General features: G+C 49.2%; 1 protein-coding gene across 3 annotated transcripts; it reads left to right on the top strand.

Annotated features, from left to right (window-relative positions):
• Nucleotides 1–29: 29 nt before the first annotated feature.
• Nucleotides 30–27,826, top strand: LOC115542091 (radixin). 3 transcript variants are annotated; one of them, XM_030354202.1, is made up of 15 exons: nucleotides 30–363; nucleotides 1,893–1,958; nucleotides 11,607–11,690; nucleotides 13,512–13,607; nucleotides 15,007–15,129; nucleotides 15,720–15,871; nucleotides 16,342–16,425; nucleotides 17,275–17,421; nucleotides 20,531–20,627; nucleotides 21,064–21,227; nucleotides 21,722–21,852; nucleotides 22,662–22,822; nucleotides 23,800–23,892; nucleotides 24,624–24,896; nucleotides 25,747–27,826. In XM_030354202.1, exons 2-15 carry the CDS (start codon nucleotides 1,947–1,949, stop codon nucleotides 25,909–25,911), a joined length of 1,782 nt encoding a protein of 593 aa, XP_030210062.1. In that variant the 5' UTR covers nucleotides 30–363; nucleotides 1,893–1,946; the 3' UTR covers nucleotides 25,912–27,826. The 3 variants fall into 3 exon arrangements, with proteins under 3 accessions (XP_030210062.1, XP_030210063.1, XP_030210061.1); XM_030354203.1 differs by lacking the exon at nucleotides 30–363 and adding an exon at nucleotides 1,060–1,213; XM_030354201.1 differs by lacking the exons at nucleotides 30–363; nucleotides 1,893–1,958 and adding an exon at nucleotides 5,668–5,869.
• The last annotated feature ends 161 nt before the right edge of the window (nucleotides 27,827–27,987 follow it).

Genomic DNA, 27,987 nt, shown 5'->3' with positions numbered 1-27,987 from the left:
AATCGGACGAGCTCAAACGTGGCCTGATCTACGTTCGGGAGCAGGGGGGAGCCACCAGCTCATCTCACCGTACCCCTGCTCTCTGAAATGAACCACGCCTGACTTCCCACTACCGCCACTACCACCAGCAGCAGCTCAACGACAGCCATATTGTATGTCTTCGCAAATCGCCTTACGGTAGATCTGACTTCCATGGTTTCCCCCCCTTAACCCCGTGTCCGTGAAACCTTTTCCTGGGGAAACCCCGACGAGATAAGGACCCACCGAACCGGATCGTGTTCTCCTCGTCTACTGGAAAACGAACCGGAGGATCTCGCAGGTTTTTTTCTGGGTTAAGCCATATAAAGGACACGCTTCCCCGCGGTGAGTTGCTGCCTCTCCCCTGAAGATGATCTTGTCTTGCTTTAAGTTTGATGCTGTAGCAGACATCCTCGTGTTCGGCTAAATGGTGGTCTATACCCCGTGTACGAGTGAATGAGGCCGGTTTTAATTGTACTAAATATTATTCTCGTCAATTTCTCCGTACCCTCGTTCACTCTGTCATACCTTGATACATGTTCGCCCAACTTCACAAGTCTGAAGGCTTCTAGGACCAGTCTGTTCCGTTATCCCTTGGGAATTAAAAATATAAGGTGGTTCAAGAGGCAATACTGATTCTCGATACACTAGTGTGAATGTAGATGGTGTATGTAGTCTTTATACGGTAACCTTTTATTACTTTTAGAGTAATTTACAGAGACTTATCGGGGGGGTTGTGGTCTTTCCTTTTTCATATGTAAGCTATTTTTGTACGTATTGTATACTTTTTGGACAATTCAGCCAAACTCTGAGCCACCTTCATCACTTTGTCGACGGACGTGACTAGGGAACGTCCACAAATGTCGGGTTAGATTTTAAGTGTACATTTTTTTTCGTCGGCGGGTGAAACGCGCTACAAGTGGGCACGGCGTGACGTCACGCCCAGCAGGCTCTCCCCCCTCCCTCGAGGTCTGGCGGATGACTCGTTAAGAGGTTGTCATCCTTCTCTGTGTGTGTAACGGTTGACTCACAGCGGGACGCGGAGTGGTTAAATAAATCACAATGGAGACGAAGCCGTCTTGTAAATCCGTTTCCTTTCGGTAGAATTGACAAAGATGTCGTCTCCCGTCACGCTCCTATCCTCGAGTGTCTTACTAGAAATCCGTGTTTATTGACATTTATGTGTCTGGTGAAGGTACGAATTGGACGAAAGACAACAAGGGAGTGCTAATGTTCTCCCGAATATAAAAATGTGTGTCAATGTAATGCTAATTGAAACAAAATAGTCATCAATTACTATGTAAAGATCAGCAGGACTAAATGCGACTTGTAAAGCTTTAAGTGTTCGCTAGTCCAGGAATTGTCTCTGTTTCCTCTCGCTCTATCTGCCCTCTAATTCAGTTTCAAAGTAGTGTACATGTGCGCATCAGGAACACCATTGACTCAGGAGTAGAGGTTCCTGTTGGAACCATCTCCGGTTCAAGACTCTAAACCGGTCCCCTAACATCCGGCCTACTTGTGTTGTGTTGTTTTAGGATCCGATTTTAGAATGGGATTAAAAGGGGTAATGTTGAGAGCTATTCTAATATTCTTTCAGTAGTCATTGAACGACTGGATAAATCAATGAACGGATGAACGAATAGGCCTATATATGATAGAGAGAATAACAGGGCTGATAAAGAGATAAGGTTTAAATATTTGAGTTGTAATAGTCCATAGAAATGAACATTTTACCATGGCAACAAAGGGGAGAATATTGGAATCCTCCAGGGATTATGAATTTCTACAAATGGGGAAATTCTACTGCTGCCTTTCGGTTTCAGGTTGTGGAATAGTGATCTCTCTCTCTCTCACTCTCTCACTCTCTCACTCAGGTCTTGTGAAAACAGTGTCCAAGCTCAGTCGTCCGCCACACCAGAGGGGGCACCATGCCGAAACCGGTAAGCATCAGAGCGTTGCTGTGGAAACGTCAAACCTGCCGAAGATAACACGCGTGTGTCGTGATGGCACACGTCTCTCTGCCTGTAGATACCTGTCCAAGTGGTGTGCTTTGAGGAACGGTGTTTTTGCTGGCTAAATCTTGACACTAAGCTAATGGCAGTAATGTTTGTTAAATGTAACTAGGATTTTTTTTGCGACGGTAGGCCTTCGTTTACTCTTGGTTTGGTTCCGTTAGCCCTCTGGACGTTTGCCGATGTCTTTTGCTCCGGGGCACAAGGACGACATTAGCATCTGTTGAATTTATAGTCAAGCTGTCACCATATGAGGAATTCCAACTGCTATTTTTTTTTTGCCTGCTAGCCTAACGACAAAAAGGCTAGGCAATGTAAACATCTGAGTGATGACAGGCGTGGGGAAAGAATGTACTACGCACAGATAACTCGTGGTCCGTAGCCAGACACTAAGTCATAACAACTTTTTGTGTGTTTCGGCGACACAGAAACACTCCTTGTTTTCTGGTTCCAACTCATTTGGTCGTATGATTACTAATTTGATAAATATTGGTGAAATGGGTAACTTCCCACCACACCCCCGAGCATCCAGTGGGAGCTGTGGCCAAGGCTTTGGCTCGAACAGGCACCATGAGTCATGGGGTGGTTTCACAATGACCTCTTGTGTTTGGGGTTCCTTGGGAACTTCCAGAGTTCGTTTGGCTAGCTTTCCCTCGAGGCCAAAAGTGTGAGTGTCTGTCTGTTTCTGTGTGTCTGTCTCGTGTACAGCTGTGATAGCGCCGGGCACTGATGTCATCCTCTGCCAATCCCGTCGCTTGAACGGGCGTGCATCCTCCTAGCGAGTCACGTCCTGGGTCTGATGTTCCCTACCGGCGATTGAGTTGGTCTCGGGCCAGATCTTGTGGCGGGGGCCTTGATGGCTGAGTCCTTGGAGGACTTATCTGACGCGGGGGGGCTAGAGTGTTGCAACCTGGGGCTAGGACGACATGAAGGGTGTGGAGGAAGGACGAGATAGGGGGTACCTTCAGGTGGTTTTGCGGATCACTTGACCAGGGGCGAGGCAAGGCAACTTTGTTTATGTAGCACTTTTCATACAAGAGGCAGACTCAAAGTGCTTCACATAGAAACATCGTTATAGAAACAATTATATAATAAAATAGATAAGTAAAACAAAGGCTAAGTAAAAGAAAATGCATTCTTGAAAGTGCAATGTGTTTAGCAGAAAGCTAAAGCAAAGTCTTTAGGCACTGTTCGGGCGATTTTCATTGGCCGATGTTGGATGCCACCGTTTTGGCATGTCTTGTAAGAGAATCATATTGCGGTTTATTATGATCGATGTTAGTGACGATGGTCGTTTTTTTGCATTGCAGTTTTTTAAAATTCCCTGAAAAAGGATAAAAATCATGTGATGTTTTGTTGGGGTCTGTACCACCAATTTTTTTTTTCTTACATCTGGAGATTAACAATTGAAGGCCTGGGCATCTCTGCAGCACTTAATTTATAATGATGTTCTAAATCGACTTTTACACACTTTTACCCATATCATAAAAGCCATTCACTTGGCACGGTGACTGTTTTGAGTATATTTGGACGAACTGTTCAGCCCTAGCTTCAAGGTCTCTCTACAAAGCTGATGAGAGTAGACTGGGCCGGGGAGCTATTGTGCATCTCTGCCATGTAAACAAGACTCGTTCAGGCGTGAGTTCTCATTAGGCCTAAAAAAATAAATAATTGGTTCCTGTTGGTTTTCAGTTGAGGTCAGGGGTAGGTAGGGAATTTATTTTATTTTTTTATTTTATTTTTTCCAGCGGCAGCGAATGATAGGTAGGTTGTTTTCATTTAAAAATGAGAAAATTCGCTCATCCTTGTACAAAATGAAGAGGTGCTGTACGAAAACGTAATTATAGTTTGCATCAATTTTTTTATTTTTTTTTATTTTTTAAAGCTCATAAAATAATTTGGGTCGCACATAAATTGGCAGGGTCAGTCGGAAACCGGAACCAAACAATTTTTTCTTTTTAAGGCCTTAAGATCACAACCCATCGACTTTCACTAAATAGACTTGCGACTCTGCTACACTGCCTCGGTCGCTCTGCTGGGGGAAGTGCTGGGGGTTGGAGGGAGGGAGGGAGGGTGTGGGGGTGGACAGGAAGGAAGGTTACTTCATGTGTGGGGGAGACGCCACAGGAAGGGGCGAGCCCCCCCCCCCCCCCTGAATGGAGTCGTAGCATGTGCTCACGATTTCCTGTTTGCTGCGACATTGGGCCCCGCTGTGACGGTTATGGGCCCCTGTGTACGAAAAACCTCCAGAGACAGGGAGAGACGCTTACTGACTGACTGACTGACTGACTGACTGACTGACTGACTGACTGACTGACTGACTGACTGACTGACTGACTGACTGACTGACTGACTGACTGACTGACTGACTGACTGGGAAAGAACATAGGCCCGGCCCCTATGTTGTACCTAGGGATGGAGAAAATGTAAAATATTCTTGACCGACCACCGAGCCTCATTAACCGGTTAATACCGGTTAACCGATCAGATTGAAATGTGTACCGGTAATTTGAAATAACAGCCATTTCGAGCAGCGCCAGCCGGCTGCTATTTCGTAACTCTGCTCATCTCTCTCCCGTTCTGCCTCCGACTCACACAGTCACTCTCCAAGTGAGAGGCAGTGGCTCTAACCCCGGCACGACCTGTGTTTGAATTGAAGCATGCGTACTGCAAGTTGGCGGTGTGTAGAGAGCGGGGCCAATCGGAAGAGGGCAGCGTTAGGAGCTCGTATGAAACATTGCCGCGGCTCATGTAAGAAAATGACAGCTCCGAAGAGACACCGCTTGTTTAGTTTGGAGGAGACACAAAAAGATCTTGGAATGAGATGGCTAACTGTAGTCTTATAGCGTTTAGTCTACTGTCCATAATTATTTAGAGATCATATTCTCCGCCGCTCGCATGCGGGAATAATTAAGACTTGAGGAGGAATTAAACAGTGGGCTAGGGACGCGGTGTCCGTCCAACTGCCAATAAGTCACCTCATCTGATCATCTTTTTGTGTGAAGTGAAACCAACACACAGTCCACACTGACCCCACTATTCTTTTTTGGCCGACTAGCGACAAGATTGATCGGTTAACGTTGATACGGTCAAACGGTCATCGGTTAACATCCCTAGTTGTACCCTCCGGCAAGTTACGAAAACCTCCAGAGTGGGAGAGACTGACTGACTCACGCAGGGAGGTGGAGAGGGAATCTAGGAAGGTACCAGTGGAACGTCCACAGACATTTGGCGGGACGTGCCTACAACAACACCGCTTGGCTGACGTTCCCGACCCCCTCCGCCTTGTTCTCGGTTCAGAACATGTTCCTTCATCTGTCAACGACGACACAAACAAACCAGCGCCATCTGGAAAACATGGCATATCTGGACCTGGGGTATGGAAGGGTCATTAAGACCACCCCCGCATGGACTAGGGGTACGGAAGGGTCATTTAAGACCACCCCGCGTGGATCTGCCTGTCTGACCAACTCACAAACTAAGCACCGGGTGTGTGTGTGTGTGTGTGTGTGTGTGTGTGTGTGTGTGTGTGTGTGTGTGTGTGTGTGTGTGTGTGTGTGTGTGTGTGTGTGTGTGTGTGTGTGTGTGTGTGTGTGTGTGTGTGTGTGTGTGTCCGGCTGCTCGAGTAAACGGTTGACAGCTGCTCCGAGCCCAGTAGGGTCAGATTAGCAGCTCTACTGACGAGGTGTGTGTGTGTGTCTCTCGCCCCTAATGGCCGCAGAGGCCCCTCCTAAACGGCTTACAGTAAACAAACAGCCGCACATTTAACGCGCGCACCGTCTGCGAAGAAGCTCCTCTCCCGGAACGCAGCGGTGATGGCCGCGAAGGAGAAGAGCGCGGTGAGCCCGACGTTCCCGCGCACACACACACGCCATCCCAAAATACGGTTTCCAGGCAACCCTCGCCCGCGGCGCGCTCTTTAAACCCTCCACAAGGGCTAAGCGTGAGGAGCTAGCTAAAGGCTGACGGCGGTAATGAGTGTCGTCAGCGGAGGGGAATGTGAATCGCTCCGTGACGGATGAGATCATTAGTTCTTCATTACATGATACCGCCTTTTGAATCCGGTTAACGTTTAACCCACCTGACTGTGGACTTCATGGCGGTAATGATGCTGTCGTTCTTGGCTAATGCTGTAGAGTAGTGGCAATGACAGTAGGTTGCATCATTATTAGTACTGTTACTGCGCTATAGTGGTAATGACGGTAGGTTGCATCATTATTAGTACTGTTACTGCGCTATAGTGGTAATGACAGAAGGTTGCATCATTATTAGTACTGTTACTGCGCTATAGTGGTAATGACAGTAGGTTGCATCATTATTAGTACTGTTACTGCGCTATAGTGGTAATGACAGTATGGCGCTTGGTAGTGATACTATTATAGTTGTACTGACATTTTGATGCGTGGTGCTTAGTTCTTATACTGTGTTATAGTGGTAATGACACTATGTACTGTATTATAGTGGTAATGACACTATGATACATGGTGAACAGTACTTGTACTGTATTATAGTGGTAATGACACAATGTACTGTATTATAGTGGTAATGACACTATGTTGCGTGGTGTTCTGTACTTATACATTGTTATAGTGGTAATGACACTATGTTGCTTGGTGTTCAGTACTTCTGTTCTGTTATAGTGGTAATGACACTATGTATCATGGTGCTCAGTACTTATGCAGTGTTATAGTGGTAATGACACTAATATGGTGCGTGGTGTTCAGTACTTATACATTGTTATTGTGGTAATGATGGTATGTTGCGTGGTGTTCAGTAACAGTACTGCAGCGGTAAAGACAATATCAACATGGTTGGTGGTATGATGCATGGCTTGGTGTTAGGGCTTGGCGATTAATCGAATTTCAGTCACGTTTTTTTTTTATTCAATATTTTATAGAAAGTGCAGCTGGATACATTTCTGTACATTATTTTAGATAATGTAGTGTGCTGCCCACATGTGCACGCTAGGGCCAAAGAGTGTCCACGTGTAGTGTGTATACTAAAACAATTATTCACCTCGGGCTCCGTGAATAGTGGGGAATAGCCCCCCTCGACCTTTGGTTGAGGGGGCTATGCCCCACTATGCAGTATGCAGTCCTTGCATGTGTTATAGCGGTAATGACCGTGTTATACTCGGTGTGCCATGACATTACTAGGGATCGACCGATACAGATTTTTTAGGGCCGATACGATACCGATATTTTTTCATCAGCCTTAGCCGATACTCCGATACGCCGATACCGATATTTAGAGCCGATATTTAGAGCCGATACTGCTTTTGCTCCCTCAATCATAAAAATTACACTGATAACAAATGTTACAAGTCTCAATTTAAAAAAAGGAACATTTATTGAACTTCAATATAAAAAACAATATTTAACAAATAGTAAAAACAGGTGAGGTAAAACAGGTAGGAAAAATTAGATGAGCAATATTTAACAAATATTAAAAACAGGTGAGGTAGCACAAGTAAAAAAAAAAAAAAAAAAGCGAAAAAATATCGGCGAAAATCAGCCGCGTATCGGCCGATACCGATACACATAAAAAACGCGAATATCGGCCGATAATATCGGCCGACCGATGTATCGGTCGATCCCTAGACATTACCGTAGAATAGTAATGACAAGATCATACTGTAGACGGCCTTGCGACTACGTACAAGCCCTGTTCTGGGAAGTGTGTCTGTGTCTCTCGGGCGGGTTGGCTGAGCAGTGATTATTCTGTCAGCGTCTCGCGGGGTAGTGTTGCAGAAGAAGAGACCCTCCTTCTCCACCCCACGGCCTGCTGGAGTGTGTGATTAGCTGTGTCAGTGGTTTGGCACTCCCCCACCCCCCTCTATGGGTTTCTCTATTTCTGTCGGTCCCTCACTCCTTCTTTTGGTCGCTTTACCCATGTGTGCGTGCCGTGTCTCTTTCGCTTTTGGTCTCTTATCTGTTGCTGTATCTCTCTCTCGTGGTCTCTGCCTGTCTCGGTATCTCTCTCTCGTGGTCTCTGCCTGTCTCTGTATCTCTCTCTCTTAGACTCCATCTGCCTCTCGGTTTCTCTTGGTCTGTCTGTCTGTCTGTCTGTCTGTCTGTCTGTCTGTCTGTCTGTCTGTCTGTCTGTCTGTCTGTCTGTCTGTCTGTCTGTCTGTCTGTCTGTCTGTCTGTCTGTCTGTCTGTCTGTCTGTCTGTCTGTCCACCCTACCCTCTCTACTGCCCTTCTATGTCTTTCTTGCTGCGTCATTTTTGCTTTCCCTTGCCTACTTTCCCTCTTTGTCTCTTGGCCTATCTTGGCCTTTTTACTTTGAGCTTTGTACAGTGGTTGTCTTGTCAGTGGCTTGGCTCTCTGTGTCTGTCTCTGTGGTACAGAGGGATTATCCATCCGTCTGGCCCCTCCGCACACAGACAGAGAGACAGACGGACACCATGCCAACCTTTTCTGTGGCTCCATGTTGGCCACTTTTATCTGAATTGTAACCAAACGGTTGACTAGTGTTGAGTTAGGAAGCGAGGGGAATATGTTGGGTGAAGTGAATGCCAGTCCAACCCATTTGAAATCCCTTTTGAGGCATGCTGCCTCGCAAATTGGTTCAAGAAGAAGATAAAGTGGATTTATGTATATGAATTCTCCCAAATCAGAGCCTGGGTCAGCCTTCGGTTTCGTTCTCCCACTGGATCAGAGAACCTCAGTGTTTGGGAGCCGTCCCAGAAAGCAGCCGTTCTCACAGTTGGTGAAATCATCTTGCCGGCCAACTCTTGGAAATGTCCTTATTTTCACACGGGACATATTTTCAAATACTTTACTCTGTCTCACTCGCATTAGTGCAACTCTCTCCTGCTTCTAAATAAACGCATTCTATTTGATCCGTTGTCCCAAAGCGTGGCCTTGTCCTCTCACCATCAGACCGTCAAAAGGAAGTATCACTAACTCTAAACCCCTTCGTCAGCCCCGGTGGAACCTGGCGACTCAGCGCGGACTAGCCTGGCGCTGCAACTAGCTTGCTACCAGCTGGCCCCCTCCTCGTTAGCGGTAGCGTAAGCGCTAGCTCAGGTTCTGGTTGCATCACCCGACACCGCCGCGCTTCCCGTTCGCCCCGCCGTTGACCCGTGCCGGGACGTCCTGACCGAGCCAACGTCTGCCGGTGTTTGTGACATCCACACGTCTTGTGTTTTTTTTTTTTTTTTTACAATGTTTTCTCTTCCTGACGGAGGGGGTGACCTGACCCGAAGGATGTGAATTTTCACTTCAATCTAACTCCCCCACCTCCCTCCAATCCCCCCTCTCTCTCTCTCCGTATATAAACACTGCAACATGGACGCTGTTAAAGGGCAGGGCTGTTTTAGGGCTGTGTAATGATTTTGATTTTGTGTCAAACGATCTCAAAATGAATATAATCGAGGTGACATTTATTTTTTTTATTTAACCTTTTTATTCGTTAAAGGTTTTATTGAAATTGCGATACAGCTGGATACAAATTTGTACATTCTTTTAAAAGTTCTGTTACAAAGGTTTTTTTGGAGAGAAATGCTGAAAAATGCATCATGTTCAAAATAATCGTTTGATTAATCGTTATTTCAATACTGACCAAAATAATAGTGCTTATGAATCTTTTCCCCCTAATCGAGCAGCCGTAGGCTGGTTTATCTTTGTATTTTAACGTGTAAACTTTAAGAAACAGACAGGGAAGACAGACTGAGCGGGGGAGAGAGCGAGCGAGGGGGAGAGAGCGAGCGAGGGGGAGAGAGCGAGCGAGGGGGAGAGAGCGAGCGAGGGGGAGAGAGCGAGCGAGAGAGCGAGGGAGAGAGAGAGGGAGGGAGAGAGAGAGCGAGGGAGAGAGGGAGGGAGGGAGATCTCTCTCTCTGTTTGTTGTTGACGGTACCTACTTGCGAGGGTTTACCAAACGTTTCCCCAGACATGGATTAAGTCGACGGTCATGTCCCCTGACCCCCCCCCCAGGGCCAAGAATAAACCACTTTGCCTCGGCGTGTTGGCAAGGCAGTTCCTGGAGATTTAGCCCTTGCGGATGCTTGATGTGTTGGTGCTGCCGGCCAGATTAACTAGTAGTACATTTAGTTGCTGCTTCGCGATAAACGGTGGAATAGACAAATATAAGAATTAACCTACATTACATTTAGGGCATTTATCAGACGCTTTTATTCAAAGAATATTTTTCGGGATGATACAAGTATGTTGTTGACATTTAGCTGCCATTTTATAACTTTGTAACTATAAGGCATCACTTTTTAACATCTTGCACCTCTTTTACCTCAACAGCCCCCACTGCTGTCATTATTTACTTTAGCTATAAGCCTTGGCTCATTTTGAAGTGATAAAAATCCCCCGTGGTTGGTTTGAGCTGTTGATACTGTACAGTAACTCTTCATCCAAGTTTCGGATGGGTTTGACCGCGAAACGATGACTGAAGTCACCCAGTTCCGTGGATCAGGTTTATCAATCACGCACAGCATCGGCACTCATTGTACGTCAAGTACGTTTTAATGAACTCTCACCCCCTCGGTGGGTGATGCCGTTATACCGTGAGGCCGGTGGAACGCGGCAGGGGAGAGTCCAGAGCTATTGGCGACACAGACGGGTGTCTCGTGGTTTATTCACCAGAGGGAGAGTTGGGCGTGGGCTCCATTTTGATTCTTTTGGTCTTTAGGATCCACTTCCCCCTCCCTTTCTCCCTCGCTGTCTCTCCCTATATGTCTCTCTATCTCTATCCCTCTCCTCTCCTCTTAATGCCCGGTAATCCGGTAACTTTATCTCGTTGGTAGTAGTCAGTTGGGTCCTCTTTCATCAACTCTCTCTTCTGTTGTCTGTCTCTTCTGCTCTTTGTGTTGTCTTTCGGACTCTGTCTCTCTCTCTCTGTCTGTCTCTCTCGCTCTCTCTCTGTCTGTCTCTCGCTCTCTCTCTGTCTGTCTCTCGCTCTCTCTCTGTCTGTCTCTCGCTCTCTCTCTGTCTGTCTCTCGCTCTCTCTCTGTCTGTCTCTCGCTCTCTTTCTCTCTCTGTCTGTTTCTCTTTCTGTCTCTTGCTTCTTTCTGTCTTTCGTTTTCTCGTTTTCTCTCTTTCCCTCTCTCTGCCAGTAACCGCAACGTTCAACGGTTTCCTTGTGGCCATAACTGTTTTGGTTTCGCAGAAAGGTGTCAATGATCTCATTTGAATTCCAATAATTCAGCGGTGCAGTAAAATGTGACGCATCAAATGCGTTGCTGTAATACAATACCTCAACGACGGCTCTGTTGTCAATTTGAAACAACACTAGATACTTTTCTTGCCTTGCTACGAGTTTGTAGCCCGAAAAAAAACCCCTGATAACGATTCGGGAAAAAAGTGCCTTTGAGCAACGCAACTGCGCCATGTGGGTTTCGGTTGCTGGTGTGCTTCAACCGTCTCCGAGGTCCTCCCTCCCAGAGTACGCCGCGTACACTCGTGTTAATCATGTCACTCTAGGTATCTGTCTGTATTCACCGCTTGGATCCATGCGTTTTATAAAGGTGTCCAAGTGAGAAAAGCTTCATGCGTGCGTATGCAGTCCTATTCACCGTGTGTGTGTGTGTGTGTGTGTGTGTGTGTGCCCCCCCCCCCCCCCAGATCAATGTGCGCGTCACCACCATGGACGCGGAGCTGGAGTTCGCCATTCAGCCCAGCACCACGGGGAAGCAGCTCTTTGACCAGGTAACCACGGAGACGCCCTCAGACCCCTCCCATCAGCACCATTCATCTCACCTTGATCGCTGCGTGTCGCTTTGAGGAGAAGCAGTTGCTCAGTGTCGAATGAGGGCTACCTTTTATGCAACTTGCCCGATATTATAGGGTTAGGGTTAGATGTTTTAGAAAAATGAAACAAAACCAATATTAAAAACAATGCATTATTTTGTATTTTATGTGCACTCACTGTGATGCTCTGTGTGTTTGAGGGCCCCTCTGTACTCACTGTGATGCTCTGTGTGTTTGAGGGGGGCCCCTCTGTACTCACTGTGATGCTCTGTGTGTTTGAGGGCCCCTCTGTACTCACTGTAATGCTCTGTGTTTGAGGGGGGCCCCTCTGTACTCACTGTGATGCTCTGTGTGTTTGAGGGCCCCTCTGTACTCACTGTGGTGCTCTGTGTTTGAGGGGGGCCCCTCTGTACTCACTGTGGTGCTCTGTGTTTGAGGGGGGGCCCCTCTGTACTCACTGTGGTGCTCTGTGTTTGAGGGGGGGCCCCTCTGTACTCACTGTGGTGCTCTGTGTTTGAGGGGGGCCCCTCTGTACTCCCTGTGGCCCTCTGTGTGTTTGAGGGCCCCTCTGTACTCACTGTGATGCTCTGTGTTTGAGGGCCCCTCTGTACTCACTGTGGTGCTCTGTGTGTTTGAGGGCCCCTCTGTACTCACTGTGATGCTCTGTGTGTTTGAGGGCCCCTCTGTACTCACTGTGATGCTCTGTGTTTGAGGGGGGCCCCTCTGTACTCACTGTGATGCTCTGTGTGTTTGAGGGCCCCTCTGTACTCACTGTGGTGCTCTGTGTTTGAGGGGGGCCCCTCTGTACTCACTGTGGTGCTCTGTGTTTGAGGGGGGGCCCCTCTGTACTCACTGTGGTGCTCTGTGTTTGAGGGGGGGCCCCTCTGTACTCACTGTGGTGCTCTGTGTTTGAGGGGGGCCCCTCTGTACTCACTGTTGTGCTCTGTGTTTGAGGGCCCCTCTGTACTCACTGTGGTGCTCTGTGTTTGAGGGGGGCCCCTCTGTACTCACTGTGGTGCTCTGTGTTTGAGGGCCCCTCTGTACTCACTGTGGTGCTCTGTGTGTTTGAGGGCCCCTCTGTACTCACTGTGATGCTCTGTGTGTTTGAGGGCCCCTCTGTACTCACTGTGATGCTCTGTGTTTGAGGGGGGCCCCTCTGTACTCACTGTGATGCTCTGTGTGTTTGAGGGCCCCTCTGTACTCACTGTGATGCTCTGTGTTTGAGGGGGGCCCCTCTGTACTCACTGTGATGCTCTGTGTGTTTGAGGGGGGCCCCTCTGTACTCACTGTGATGCTCTGTGTGTTTGAGGGCCCCTCTGTACTCACTGTGGTGCTCTGTGTTTGAGGGGGGCCCCTCTGTACTCACTGTGGTGCTCTGTGTTTGAGGGGGGGCCCCTCTGTACTCACTGTGGTGCCCTGTGTTTGAGGGGGGCCCCTCTGTACTCACTGTGGTGCTCTGTGTTTGAGGGGGGCCCCTCTGTACTCACTGTTGTGCTCTGTGTTTGAGGGCCCCTCTGTACTCACTGTGGTGCTCTGTGTTTGAGGGGGGCCCCTCTGTACTCACTGTGGTGCTCTGTGTGTTTGAGGGCCCCTCTGTACTCACTGTGATGCTCTGTGTGTTTGAGGGCCCCTCTGTACTCACTGTGGCCCTCTGTGTGTTTGAGGGGCCCTCTGTACTCACTGTGGCCCTCTGTGTGTTTGAGGGGCCCTCTGTGTGGTCGTGGGGGCCTGAGGGGCCACTCTTTGCTCACTGTGTCTGTGGTTGTGGGGCCCCCCCAGGTGGTGAAGACAGTGGGCCTGAGGGAGGTGTGGTTCTTCGGCCTCCAGTATACCGACAGCAAGGGCTACAGCACCTGGCTGAAGCTCAACAAGAAGGTAAGGTCACCCCCCCCCCCACCCCTCTCTCTGTCTCTGTGTGTCTCTCTCTCTGGTCTCTCTCTGGTCTGTCTCTGATCTCTCTCTCTCTCTCTCTCTCTCTGGTCTGTCCCTGATCTCTCTCTCTTTCTGTCTCTGTCTCTCTGTCTCTCTGTCTCTGATCTCTCTGGTCTCTCTTTCTCTCTCTGGTCTGTCTCTCTCTCTCTCTCTCTGGTCTGTCTCTCTCTCTCTCTCTCTCTGGTCTGTCTCTGATCTCTCTCTCTCTCTCTCTGGTCTGTCTCTCTCTCGTTTTCTGTCTCGTTCTTTCTGTTCTCTGTCTGTCTGTGTCGGTCCCCCTCTCTGGTCTTTCTGTTTCTCTCTCGTCTCACTCTTGGTCTCTCTCTGTTGTAGTCACTCCAACATTACTGTGGCTTCCCCATGCTCCCACTCTTTCATTTCCTGTTTGCTCTCTCTTTCTTTCTTTCTTTCTTTCTTTCTTTCTTTCTTTCTTTCTTTCTTTCTTTCTGGATGTCTGCTGTTGCCAGGAGCCAGTCTGGCTCCGAAGGTGTGAGTGTGTGTGTGTTGTGTGCCCAAGAGAGTGTGTGTGTGTGTGTGTGTGTAAATGAAATTCCCTTTTGCTGAATTGTGTGTTTCACACGCTTGTTGGAGTTCAGGAAAGTGTGTGTGTGCGCCCTGTCAGTGTGGTTCTCTGGCAGGAACAAGGGCTTTAGTGTATACTTCCCCTTGTGTGTCCGTGTGTGTGTGAGTGTGGGCATTTTCACTTTGTGCAGTGTTTGCGTGCATGTATGTGTGAGCGAGCGTGCACAAACTCAGACCAGCTGATCCTCGCAAACAAAAGGATCCATTGAGACTGATAATGAGCCCAGGAGATGATCTCTCTCTCTGTCTATCTTCCTCTGTCCCTCTCTGTCTGTCTGTCTGTCTGTCTGTGTCTCTCTCTCTGTCTCTCTGTCTCTCTGTCTCTCTGTCTGTCTGTCTGTCTGTCTGTCTATCTTCCTCTGTCCCTCTCTGTCTGTCTGTCTGTCTGTCTGTCTCTGTCTCTCTGTCTCTCTGTCTCTCTCTTTGTCTATCTTCCTCTGTCTATCTTCCTCTGTCTCTCCCTGTGTGTGTCTCTGTCTCTCTCTGTCGGTCTTTCTCTCTCTGTCTATCTTCTTCTGTCTCTGCATTCGTCTGTCTGTCTGTCTGTCTGTGTCTCTCTCTCTCTCTCTCTGTCTCTCTCTGCGTCTGTCTATCTCTCTGCGTCTCTGTCTCTCTGTCTCTCTCTCTCTCTCTCTGCGTCTCTTTCTGTCCATCTCCGTTGGTCCGTCCGTCTGTCTGTCTTTGTCCGGTGTGGGTTGGTGAAACATCTGATGTGCGGGCATTCAACGAATGACATCTTTGTTGTCCGGTGGTTGCCTAGGTTACCGCGCAGGACGTGAAGAAGGAGAACCCGCTGCAGTTCAAGTTCCGGGCCAAGTTCTTCCCCGAGGACGTCTCGGAGGAACTCATCCAGGAGATCACACAGAGACTGTTCTTCCTGCAGGTCACTGTCCCTCACGCCACCTCCGCACACGTCTGAACACCTCCTCACACTCCTCCCATACCTCCTCCACACACACCTCCTCAGACACCTCCAATACCTCCTCCACACACACCTCCTCTAACACCTCCAATACCTCCTCCACACACACCTCCTCACTCACCTCCAATAACACCTCCTCACCTCCTCCACACACGCCTCCTCTAACACCTCCACACACATCTCCTCACTCACCTCCAATAACACCTCCTCATACATCTCGAATAACGCCTCCTCGAACCCCCCCCCCCCCCCCCCCCTCCTCCACACACACCTCCTCACACACCTCCTCCTACTCCTCCACACACACCTCCTCCTACTCCTCCACACACACCTCCTCACACACCTCCCCCTACTCCTCCACACACACCTCCCCCTACTCCTCCTCACACACCTCCCCCTACTCCTCCACCTGCAACAGAAAAGAAACTGCGGATAAGCAATGCGTGAATATCGGACAGATCACCAATACCTTCTTCCTCCTCCTCCTCCTCCTCCTCCTCCTCCTCCTCCTCCTCCTCCTCCTCCTCCTCCTCCTCCCCCTCCTCCTGCAGGTGAAGGAGGCCATCCTGAACGATGAGAACTACTGCCCCCCCGAGACGGCGGTGCTGCTGGCCTCCTACTCGGTCCAGGCCAAGTACGGCGACTACAGCAAGGAGGGGCACAAGCCGGGCTACCTCACCCACGATCGCCTGCTGCCCCAGAGGTCCGCACGCACACACGCACACACGCACACACGCACACACGCACACACGCACACCTGAACACGCCCTCAAGCCACTGACTCGGACACTCACTCAGTCGCTCACGCGTCCACTCACGAATTCGCCCGCACAAGAAGAGGTTTATCAACACGTATGTTGGACTTCTGTTTGTTTACATGACATCTGAATGACGCAATCGCACCTCGGATCATGTCACTTCAACGCACGCACACACACACACACACACACACACACACACACACACACACACACACACACACACACACACACACACACACACACACACACACACACACACACACACACACACACACACACACACACACACACACCCACCCTCTTTAGATTTACATCAATCTGTTGCCTAGTGAAATGTTGATTTCCTCTGTAAATAATGCTGGATTGTTTCTCATTTGCGTGTGTGTGTGTGTGTGTGTGTGCGTGTGTGTAGGGTTCTGGAGCAGCACAAGCTGACCAAGGAGCAGTGGGAGGACCGGATACAGACCTGGCACGAGGAACACAGAGGAATGCTCAGGTGTGTGTGTCGGTGCACGTCGTACCTATACGTGTGTGTGTTTGAGAGAAGCCGGTTGTTTTGGTGTGTGTGTGTGTGTGTGTTTGTCCTTCCTAATGCATAACATAGTAACTGTAGGAACTTGGTGTGTGATCCTTTAGGAATGGTAATTGTGTGTTTGTGAGGGTGTGTGTGTGTGTGTGTTTCTGTTTGTTTGTGTGTGTGTGAGCCTGTAGGAGTTGTAATTGTGTGTTTGTTTATGTATGTGTGATGCTATAGGAGTGGTAATTGCGAATTTGTGTGTTTTTGTTTGTGTGTGCGTGAGCCTGTAGCCGTGCTAATTGTGTTTCTTTGTGTGTGTGTGTGAGTCGGTAGGAATGGTGTGTGAGTGTCAGCAGGTCCATGCTTGTTGTGGCGCGTGCCGTCAGGGCTGGCTTGAGTGTTTTGAGGAAATTAAAACGTCTGTTTCCTGATCTGATATCCATCGTTTTTTTTACGGTTTACTTTCGTTTCCCCTCCAGACATAATTTTTTGGGAAATGTTTTAAACGGAAGGCTAGTATATGTTAGAGGGTTCGACGACGCCTAGAGCGCGTCCCAGACAGGCTCAGTCCTGATCGCAGCGATCCGGGTTCGATTCCGTCCCGCGGCCCTTTGCTGCATGTCCCCCCCCTCCCATGCCTCCCCTCTATCTCACTTCATAATAAAGAATAAAAAAACGCAACCAAAAATAAATCCGGAACGAAAACAAACTGATCCTACCAAACTCTGCCATGTCTAAGACCTCCCCCAGGGAGTTCTCAAACCCCCGAGGGATTGTGACCGCGCAGCTGACTCTCTCTCTCTCTCTCTCTCCCCCCTCCCCGACCAGGGAGGACTCCATGATGGAGTACCTGAAGATCACCCAGGACCTGGAGATGTACGGCGTCAACTACTTTGAGATCAAGAACAAGAAGGGCACGGAGCTGTGGCTGGGCGTGGACGCGCTGGGCCTCAACATCTACGAGCACGACGACAAGTAAGGGGCGCCGCCGAGCGGTTCTCGAGAGCGGTTCTCGAGAGCGGTTCTCGAGAGCGGTTCTCGAGAGCGGTTCTCGGGAGCGGTTCTCGGGAGCGGTTCTCCGGAGAGCGCACTCGGGAACGCTCATTCGGGAACGCTCTCAAGAACGCTTAGCATCAGGACTTCTGATGGGAAGAGTCGGAGGTATGAGAACGCGCCGACGGGCGCTAGCGTGGTTGCTAGCTCTGGGCGCTAGCGTGCAAGCGTGCTACGTCTCCTCCTCTCTGTTGGAAAGCCTGGGTTTGGCGCCCTTCGTTTTGTTTGATAGATTTGCGACGAATGCGGCGTGCAAAAGCCTTCAGCTCGCGTCATTCCGACGCAATGTTCTAACGGAGGTTGACGTAAAATGTTAAAGTAAAAACATGTTTTTTATTTTATTATGTCAACTATGGTACCCGCTACACTTCTGACCATTCGTTGAAGGTGGGATCCCCCACTCTGCGTTCCTTCTTCAGGCCTTCTTCCTTGATCATTAGTGGAGTTTTATTGGGGTAGGAGTTTTATTGGGGAATCAATCTATGGCCTGTAAAGCCCTTTGAGACTTTAACTGTTATGGAGGTATTGACTTAAACTTGACTTCAGACTGATTCAAAGACAGGCTTTTTATTTTTCCTGTCATGGTACCTTCTGGAGTTTGGTTATTGCCCGCTAGCACTTAGCTCAGGACTGCTACTTGACAAACCCTCTGGTCCGAAACACAACAGCGCTAGCGAGGTCGCTACGTCCTTAGTCCTGGAGCTTTAGCATGCTACGTCTGCCTCCCATCTCCTCCTCTCTGTCCTAAGTCCTGACGGGGACCGCCTTGTTGCCATGACGCCAGCACATCGCCGGGGTTCTTGTAGGGACTATGTCTGTTCCTATGGAAACACCAAACGAGTGAGCAGTCAGTGCTCGTTTAACTAGGTCTCTCTCTCTCTAGTTTGGAGTGAAAACAAGCTTTCCAGATTGTTTGGATTGTATGGCTATTGACATTCCTGCTGTGTTTCCCGTAGATCCTCCTAGATGTACTATCTGCGTGTATGTATATGAAGCTAAATCTTGCCAAAAGCATTTCTCGTTTAGCATGAATGACGGGCTTTCTTTGAATGAGTCACAGCCTTGATATTTAGATTGACTTGAGAGAGTCGTGAGTGATACATATCCTCTTGAGAGTCGATCATCAAATGTTTCCGACATGTGAGATCTGCACTGTAATTTCCCAAGCCGCGTTACCATGGCGGCAGATGGCTCCAGTGTTCCATTTCGGTTTGGCGTTCATACTTTGAATCTGGCTCTCTGAACTGAAACGGTTTCTCTAGGACTCTCTCGTAAGAGATTAGGGTAAGTTGCGATGAACTCTTCACCCCTCGACACAGGATACAACCTGTGTGTGTGTGTGTGTGTGTGTGTGTGTGTGTGTGTGTGTGTATATTTAGAATAATGTCATGTTTCCGTGTTTCCGAAGCCACGGGTGACTGTAGAGGAAGATGGCGTCAGTTCATTGTGGAGGAAGGGGGGGTGGGGGGTATTCCCGACATGATGTGAAGGTTAATCACCCCTCCCTTACGTGGAAGGAAGGCGGTGCGTCCATCACGCCGCCCCTGACAGCGTTTCCTCTTCCGGCCCTCTGATTGGTCCCACGCTGACTTCCTCTTCCTCAAACCCCTCAGCCCTCTACGGGCCATGGCCACCACTTTCATCTTCCTTATCTTCCTCCTCCTCCCCTCCTCTTCCTTATCTTTAAGTGAAAGTTATTTTGACTGTTGGTGTTCCAGACTTATCCCAAGGTCGCGCTGTCCGTGCGCTGCTTTTGTCAGTTGGCTGGTTTCGCCCCCCCCCCCCCCCCCCCTCCCCTCGTGTCCTCTCTCGCCCTGAGAGGGAGGGAGGGAGGGGGAGAGAGGGAGGGAGGGGGAGAGAGGGAGAGAGAAGAGAGGGGGAGAGGGAAGGAGAGGGGGAGAGGGAAGGAGAGGGGGAGAGGGAAGGAGAGGGGGAGAGGGAAGGAGAGGGGGAGTGAGAGGAGAGGGGGAGTGAGAGGAGAGAGAGAGAGGGGGAGAGGGAGAGAGGGAGAGAGAGAGAGAGGGAGAGAGGGAGAGAGAGAGAGAGAGAGAGAGAGAGAGAGAGAGAGAGAGAGAGAGAGAGAGAGAGAGAGAGAGAGAGAGAGAGAGAGAGAGAGAGAGAGGGGGAGGGGGAGGGGGAGGGGGAGGGAGGGAGGGGGAGGGAGAGGGAGAGAGGGACGCGCAGGGGCCCCAGGCGTTTAAATGTTGTGGGGAAGGAGAGGCCCCCGGTGACTGAAATGTTGCTGACCCAAATGTCATCTCTAAAAAAGAACCACCCCCCCTCTACTAAGGTCACGTCGGCCTCATGCGCCTCACACGCGCCATCTACTGGCGGCCGTCGATTCGGCAGGCGACAGCGCTGTCTGTGTTGTAACCTGCAACAAGTCAAGTCAAGTTTATAACTGTAGCCTTTAATCACTCACACACACCCCCCCCCGCCCTAAGCCCTCCGGAGTAGAGAGAAAACTCCCACAAACCCAGAGGGGGGACACACCGTGGAGCACAGAGGAGGGATCTCTTCTTCCAGAGAAGGAATGCAGGAGTGATCAGGACTGCAGGGCCTTCAAGTCTTCATTTGTCCCAATCATAAAAAAAAAAGGGCCTTAAAAAGTAATGCAGTAAGACTTTACTCCCCATGATGTTATGAGTGAAGCTTCCATTCCAGAGTTGTTTAACGCTAATAAACTTGGTGTCTGTTCCCTGTGTTGATCCGTGGCCGATATCTGGAGCTTTGTTCCCATTTTGGTGATAATGCAGAGCGTTCTGCAGATTGCATACTGTGTCACGCAGCATGTCACTCAGCAACAACCACACCGAGTGTAGGGTAGGACAGTTTAAGTACCGATAATGGCAGCACAAAACAAAGAACAAACAAGGGTTATGTAAAATTGATAATCTAGGCATTCTGCCAAAAAGTCATAAGGCTTAAAAAGACTTAAAATTTTTTAAGAAAGTGTCAAAAGACGTAAATGACGATAAGAGTTTGATCACTTTGCTTCAAGTGTTAAAAAAAAATTCTTTCCTTTGTCCAGGCTGACGCCAAAAATCGGCTTCCCCTGGAGCGAGATCAGAAACATCTCCTTCAACGACAAGAAGTTCGTCATCAAGCCCATCGACAAGAAGGCCCCGGTAAGACCCCCAGACCCCCTCACCACCACCTCGTCTGAGTTCCGTCGTAAAAACGTTCACTGCCTAAAACGCTCTGCCTCTTACTTATTTTTCTACTGACTTTATAAAATGAGATATCCGATATTTGCACCGGTTTGCCTTTTTAGAAATTTCTAAGGACGTTTTCACTGGTCTTAAAATCCTTCACTTATCAAACGACTTATTCCTGACCTTTTCCTACGAAACTTAAAAAAAAAAATCTAGCAATACGTCACTTCCAGGCTGCACTTTAACATCTTTTGATTTAAAAGTTCTTCAAGCCCTTTAAAAAACTAACAATTCTCGCTTACTCTCTTTACTACTTCTAAAGTTTTTGCTTCTAAAAATCGATTTATTTTTTCTTCGATATTTCCCGGTCCGCTCGGGGTTCGATCCCTCGACCTCTCGCTCGCCGCAGGACTTTGTGTTCTACGCGCCGCGGCTGCGCATCAACAAGCGCATCCTGGCTCTGTGCATGGGCAACCACGAGCTGTACATGCGGCGCCGGAAGCCCGACACCATCGAGGTGCAGCAGATGAAGGCGCAGGCCCGCGACGAGAAGCAGCAGAAGCAGATGGAGAGGTACCAGAGTGCACACATGCACACAGACACAAGCGTGCAGACGCACAAAAACACACACACACACGCACACACAAATTGACACCCACACGGCCACGTGCACACTCACGGACCCACATGTAGGGAATGCAAGATCTGATTTGATTTGAATCTGAGTTCGAGGGCGTGTGTACGCCTGCAGGTGGTTTTGGGGTTCTCGTTTGCTACAATGTCGTTGCACTTGCACCCTCGTTCGGTTCGTTCTCGTACGGAAATATCTAGGAACTGACCCCTTCCACGTGCGACAGGTCAATCGAACATGGAGCAGTCTCACAAGCTCTCCGTTGCAGTCGGTCCACAAGCATGCATCCAGATTATCATAATTAATTCCTACCAAATTTTCCTAGGACTAGTTTTACACTAAAACTAACAATACTAGTGCTATGACTACTACGACTACTACTAGTAGTAGTCGGGTCCTCACCTGGTCTGACGGCGGCCATGTTTGTCGTGTGCAGGGCCCAGCTGGAGAACGAGAAGAAGAAGCGGGAGCACGCGGAGAAGGAGAAGGACCGGATAGAGCGGGAGAAGGACGAGCTGCTGGAGAGGCTGCGGACCATCGAGGAGCAGACCCTCCGGGCCCAGAGAGGTGTCCTCCTCCTCCTCCTCCTCCTCCTCCTCCTCCTCCTCCTCCTCCTCCTCCTCCTCCTCCTCCTCCTCCTCCTCCTCCTCCTCCTCCTCACTCTCCCTCTCTTCCCTCTCCTCCTCCTCCCTCTCTTCCCTCTCCTCCTCCTCCTCCCTCTCTTCCCTCTCCTCCTCCTCCTCCCTCTCTTCCCTCTCCTCCTCCTCCCTCTCCCTCTCTTCCCTCTCCTCCCTCTCCCTCTCTTCCCTCTCCTCCTCCTCCCTCTCTTCCCTCTCCTCCTCGTCCTCCTCGTCCTCTCCCTCTCTTCCCTCTCCTCCTCGTCCTCCTCCTCCTCTCACCCTGTTCTCTCACTTCACCCCTTCCCTTTCTCTCACTCTCTTCTGACTTATTCTCTCTTCTGTTTTTCCTCTCACTCTCTTTGGTTCTTTCTCTTTCCTTTCGTTTTCTCTCTGCCTCTGTCGTCTTCTCACTCCTTTTCCTTCCTATTTTCTCTTGTTCTCTCACTCTTTTCCTTCAAATGGGTTTACTCTCCAACTGTGTGTGCGTGTTTGTCTTGTTTGTCTGTGTGTGTGACCTCGTGTATGTCTGTGTGTGTCTCTCTCTCTCTCTGTCTCTCTCTCTGTGTCTCTCTGTGTGTGTGTCTCGGTGTGTGTCTCTCTCTCTCTCTCTGTCTCTCTGTCTCTCTGTCTCTCTGTCTCTGTCTCTGTCTCTGTCTCTCTCTGTGTCTCTCTCTCTCTGTGTCTCTCTGTCTCTCTCTGTCTGTCTCTGTCTCTGTCTCTCTGTGTACTAACTGCCCCCCCCCCCCCCCCCCACAGAGCTGGAGGAGCAGACGCGCCGCGCCCTGGAGCTGGAGGCGGAGAGGAAGCGGGCGCGGGAGGAGGCGGAGCGGCTGGAGAGGGAGCGGCAGGCAGCCGAGGAGGCCAAGGCCGAGCTGGCCCGGCAGGCCGCCGACCAGATGAAGAACCAGGAGCAGCTGGTAGGACTCTGGGGGTGTGTGTGTGTGTGTGTGTCGATGTGTGTGTATTTTACCGTGTGGGTCCTTGTGTGTGTGTGTGTGTGTGTGTGTGTCCTGTATTTCTGTCGATGTGTTTGTGTTCGTTTGCGTCTCCACAAGTCTAAGTGTGTTGGGGCAGATTCAGACCAAATCCGTTGCGTTGCGTTCCAGTCAACGTGGGCGGTCAGTCTTCTGGTCTCATAAGCTCATCGGTTTGAGCTTTATGACGTAGGATGCTGTTTTTTTTTTTTCAGCATCGGCAGCTTAAACGCACGCCCCCCCCCCCCCCCCCCCCCCCCCCCCCCGTTCATTTGGTCTAAATCAGGCCGGGGAAAGAGGTTCACGTGTGATTCTTTGCTTCCGCCAAATTTGTATCATCAGGTTGACATCGATTTCGTTCATCCACAATAGTCGAACATCCAGAAAGGTCACAGTTAGTCTGGTAGAAATGTATTACCAACATCGGCCTACAGAGGGCGCTAGAGTGCATCCACCCATAGGGGATTCACCCACTTTGCTCCGATCTATCCAGCCACTTTCATGTAAACAACAATGGCGGACAGAGACAGACCTGTGGAACACGCTTTACAAAAATGGTGGCCCCAGCCCCTCCCCTTCTCTCGTGTGTTTGTCTTTGACTGCTGGAATTAAAGACTTGAACGCAGAGGTGAACCTGTTTGGGTTCCGCGTGGGGGTTTCTGTGAGAGGACCGATCACAGCCCTCGCTGCTGCGTCGCCTCGACGCGAGGTTAACATTTTTGGGAGGCGCACGTCCGGCCCTTACGGCCTGACGCAAGGACGTAATGGACGTGGAACCATAACTAAGCCTTTAGTCAGTCCACATGTGTGTGTTTATTTGTGTGTTCTTTTTGCTTGGACTCATTGTGTGTGTGTGTGTGTGTGTGTGTGTGTGTGTGTGTGTGTGTGTGTGTGTGTGTGTGTGTGTGTGTGTGTGTCAGGCGGCTGAACTGGGGGAGTTCACGGCTAAGATCGCCCTCCTGGAGGAGGCCAAGAAGAGGAAGGAGGAGGAGGCCAACGAATGGCAGCACAAGGTACGCCCTGCCGTCGCCATGGAGACCACACCGCCGCCGTAGCGCCTCGCTGCGACATTTTCGTGAATTTGCAAAAACAAAAACTGGTTTTGTTTTAAACACTCCTGACATTGGTCTTTTTCTTGTGTGCCGAACAAGATTTATTTGAACTTTGACCCCATATTGGGGTCAGAAACAAATAACCTATTTTATAATCGACCCATTAAATGCTCCTCTCTTTGATGAAGTAGCAGTCTATCTGGAACAATCCATCGCAAGTCTATTGTTCTCAGCACAGTGCAGTGTCTGTTCTTAGTTATCCATGTTATTTTTTTACCCCCATCATTTAATTTTAGGGCATATAGAAGATGCTTTTACAATAAGTACAGTCGTCAGAAGAAAGAGAAACAACATATCGCTGCTGGTACAGTAAAGACGTTCACGAAGCACTTGCCATCGCTAGGTTAACCCGTTCCCCCGTACACAACAAAGATAGCTTGGCTAAGAACTTATCAACTCAAGCGCTATTGCAGCCTTTTCACACTTAAAGCTAGTATAGTATTATATGATATAAAGTGTATCGTTTTATCTCTAATAAAGCTGAGAAAAGTTCGAATTTGAAAGAAATTAGAAGTATAAAAAATTATCTAAAAAAATGAAAGTTGGAGTATAAGAAATAAATTTGGGAAACGCCCACCTGTCAATCAACGGTCCTTCCTGCGTTCTGATTGGTCGCCCCTCCCCCCCCCCAGGCCATGTCGGCCCAGGAGGACCTGGAGCGGACCAAGGAGGAGCTGAAGACGGCGGTCACGCCCCTGGCCACGCCCCTGGCCACGCTGCCGGCGGGCGGCGGCGGCGGCGGCGGGTGCGGGCCCGACGAGGGGGAGCACTCGGAGCAGGATGACGAGCAGGCGGAGGCCAGCGCCGAGCTGTCCAACGAGGGCGTGAGCCAGCTGGAGCTGAGGAGCGAGGAGCAGCGGGTCACCGAGGCCCAGAAGAACGAGCGCGTCAAGCAGCAGCTGCAGGTGGGGCGCGGCGCGCACGTACACACGCACGTACACACGCACGTACACACGCACGCATGTGTATTGACTCACTCATATTTTCACTCACTCATATTTTCACTCACTCGTGTACTCACTCACTCATTTACTTACTAGCTCATGTACTCACTCATTCACTCGTGTACACACTCACATTTTCACTCACTCATGTACTCACTCATGTAGTCACACACTCATATACTCACTCATGTACTCACTCATGTACTCACTCACTCATGTACTCACTCATGTACTCGCTCACTCATGTACTCACTCATGTACTCAATCACTCATGTACTCACTCATGTACTCGCTCACTCATGTACTCAATCACTCATGTACTCGCTCACTCATGTACTCACTCATGTACCCGCTCACTCATGTACTCACTCATGTACTCACTCATATTCTCACTCACTCATGTACTCGCTCATGTAGTCATCCGCTCACGTACTCACTCACTCATACTCACTCACCAAACCCCTGCTTTGTGGGGACCGTATGATGTCCACATAAACACGCTCACCTTGCTCCGACCTTACGGCCCCCAGACACATCAACACTTTGTGAGGACCTAGTGATGTCCGCATTCTCTTTAAGGCCCAATCCCATTCCTACCCCTTACCCCTTACCCCTTACCCCTCCCCCCTTCCCCCTTCAAAACAAGGGGGAAGGATAAGGGGTAGAAATGGGATTGGGCCTAAAGGTCACCTAATAATGGTATGCTAGTTGTTCCATATTTGGCACCCCACGTTTAAGACATTTTACCCACCGTTTATATTCCGAGCCCCCTCTAACCCAGTCTCCCCGCCCCCCCTCCCCCCGGGTCCAGACGCTGACCTCTGAGCTGGCGGACGCGCGCGACGACACCAAGAAGACGGTGAACGACGTGCTGCACGCCGAGAACGTCAAGGCCGGACGCGACAAGTACAAGACGCTGCGGCAGATCCGCTCAGGGAACACCAAGCAGCGCATCGACGAGTTTGAGTCCATGTGAGGGGGTGGGGCCCCCCTCCCCCATCTGCTACTCCCCCGTTCCCCTCCCACAACACCCCCCCCCCCTGCATTTACCTGCAGCCAATCGCTTTCCACGGGCCCCGCAGACTCACAATAAAACGAACGAACAAAAACAAAAAACGAACAAGGAACTATTTTCCACCGGGACGGAATTCGTAAGGGCGCGGCCCGGAGGGCCGTGAGCTCGTCTTTGCCAAAGTTTTGCCCTCCTCTTCGTCCACCTCTTCGCACGGCGCTAATGTTTTCAAAGCTAACTTTTCTTAAAGCCTCCCAAGACGTCTCCCACAAGAAGGTCGCTAGGATTGCCAGAAGAACAGGCAACCAAATTATTTTTGTTTTGTTTTGTTTTTTTTGTCCCGGAGCAATCAAGGCCATGAAATAATATTTTTTTTGTTGTCTTGCCGTTGCTTGCTTCGTATGCTCGTCTGGAATGATAGTATTATTATGCAAAAAAGATGTTCAGTTTAAAAGTGCTCCCGTTCTCTTTTTAGAAAGTTGTCATCCTCTCCTTTTTTGCGTTCGCTTCGTTCAATGGATGTCATCTTTTTTTTTTTCTCGTACCTAGGGAGGTAGGTTTCGGTGAATCCAGGCAAATTTTGAAAAATCTTGAGTTGAGGGAGATGCTCTGGAGTTTGGCCATTTTGTTTCTTTGGTTGTTTGTGTGTGAAATATCTACGAGTCCGTCCAGGAAGAAAGATAGTTTAAAGTCGGTTCTGTTAAATTCTGGATCGGACCGATCACAACTGTATTTGTTTCAGAATCTTGAACCAGGTCTGCATCCATGAACGGTCAGGACTTGGGTGAAAGGAGTACAAGTATATCAGACCCCAAGGCATTACGGGGTTTGGAGTCTAATTAAAGTAGCAAAGGCATCAAAGGGAAACCAGGGTCTCATTTCACCGAGCTGGATGTTCGTGTTACTTATCCACAAAGGAGGTGTTACAGGCTAACGGTCACGTATGTGTGTGTATGTGCGTGTACGTTTTCCAACTCGTAAGTTGATGGGTTCCTGTCACAGAGAAGCCCAGAGAGCTAGTTTTAGTGGACGCCTGTGAGTCTGTGATCAAATCATCAGTCCTCAACTTCAGAACCGAATCTCTACCTCAACCCTGTTGCCATGGTGACCGACCAGTGGTGGCGATGAGCACTTCACGGTTAAGACGAGGTCATGGTGGGTTTGATTCGATTTGGACGCTGATGGCGGTTTCTGTTTTTGATTTTTTTTGGGGGCGAAAGACGTTGCATTCAAAACTTGACGCGTGTTGGTCAATTTAACGTTTATTTATCAGATCTCCCAGGGACGTCGAGTTTCAAAAGTTGCTACAGGGAGGGCGCAAACACACGCATGCATACGGCATGTTTGACAGTCACACAAGGGCTACCGAGAAGCGAATCAGCTGTGTTCGCTCTGACTCCCGTCAGCCAATCAGAGTTGTTCAGGCCCGAGGCATCCGTTTGTTTTAAAACCTTCCACTTTGGACGATTCTAGTATTGTCTCAAGCTCTCGAGTCCTCTTTGAGGGTTACCCAGGAGCGCAACTTTGGACGTGCAGACAATTTTCATTTCTTTCATTTTTTTTCTTTTTAAAACCGATGGATTTGCAGGATTTAAGGTTTTTGCAAGGGAGTAAAAGTTTAAGATGAGCTGTGGAGTTGACATTTTTTCTTTCTGGTAATTTCCTCTGGCGGAATTACAGCAAAACCGTTTTAGTATTTTTCCACATCTAACCTCACTTTTCTCAACGCTTTAACTGCAAGTTCAATCTGCCTCTTCTGGGCCAGCGGAGACAGGATTGTTCAAAGAGGCGTTTTCGAAAAATTAGTGCATTTTAAGTTTTGTTTGTTTTTTAAATTTGCAATAAAATAAAAACATTGTTATTTTGTTATGCTACACTTGAATGGTCTGTATTTTTTTGATTGCCGCCATTTTAAGGTTTAAAACCAACCAAGGGTCCTGAAAAATCACAACTTGGCAACTATTGCTTTACGAATCAATACATGTATAAATATAACGTATGTTTGACCATACATTTTTATTTGTTTTCCAGAGTTCTTAG

The sequence above is a fragment of the Gadus morhua genome, chromosome 4, assembly GCF_902167405.1.
Source record: "Gadus morhua chromosome 4, gadMor3.0, whole genome shotgun sequence".
In the NCBI taxonomy this organism is placed as follows: Eukaryota; Metazoa; Chordata; class Actinopteri; order Gadiformes; family Gadidae; genus Gadus; species Gadus morhua.
This window is presented reverse-complemented; position numbering and strand designations above follow the sequence as displayed.

Coding starts and splice junctions, on each gene's coding strand:
- LOC115542091 (XM_030354201.1), top strand. CDS start 5,846: ATGGCCGCGAAGGAGAAGAGCGCG. Junction 15,872..16,341: donor GATCGCCTGCTGCCCCAGAG/GTCCGCACGCAC, acceptor GCGTGTGTGTAG/GGTTCTGGAGCAGCACAAGC. Junction 23,893..24,623: donor CCAACGAATGGCAGCACAAG/GTACGCCCTGCC, acceptor CCCCCCCCCCAG/GCCATGTCGGCCCAGGAGGA.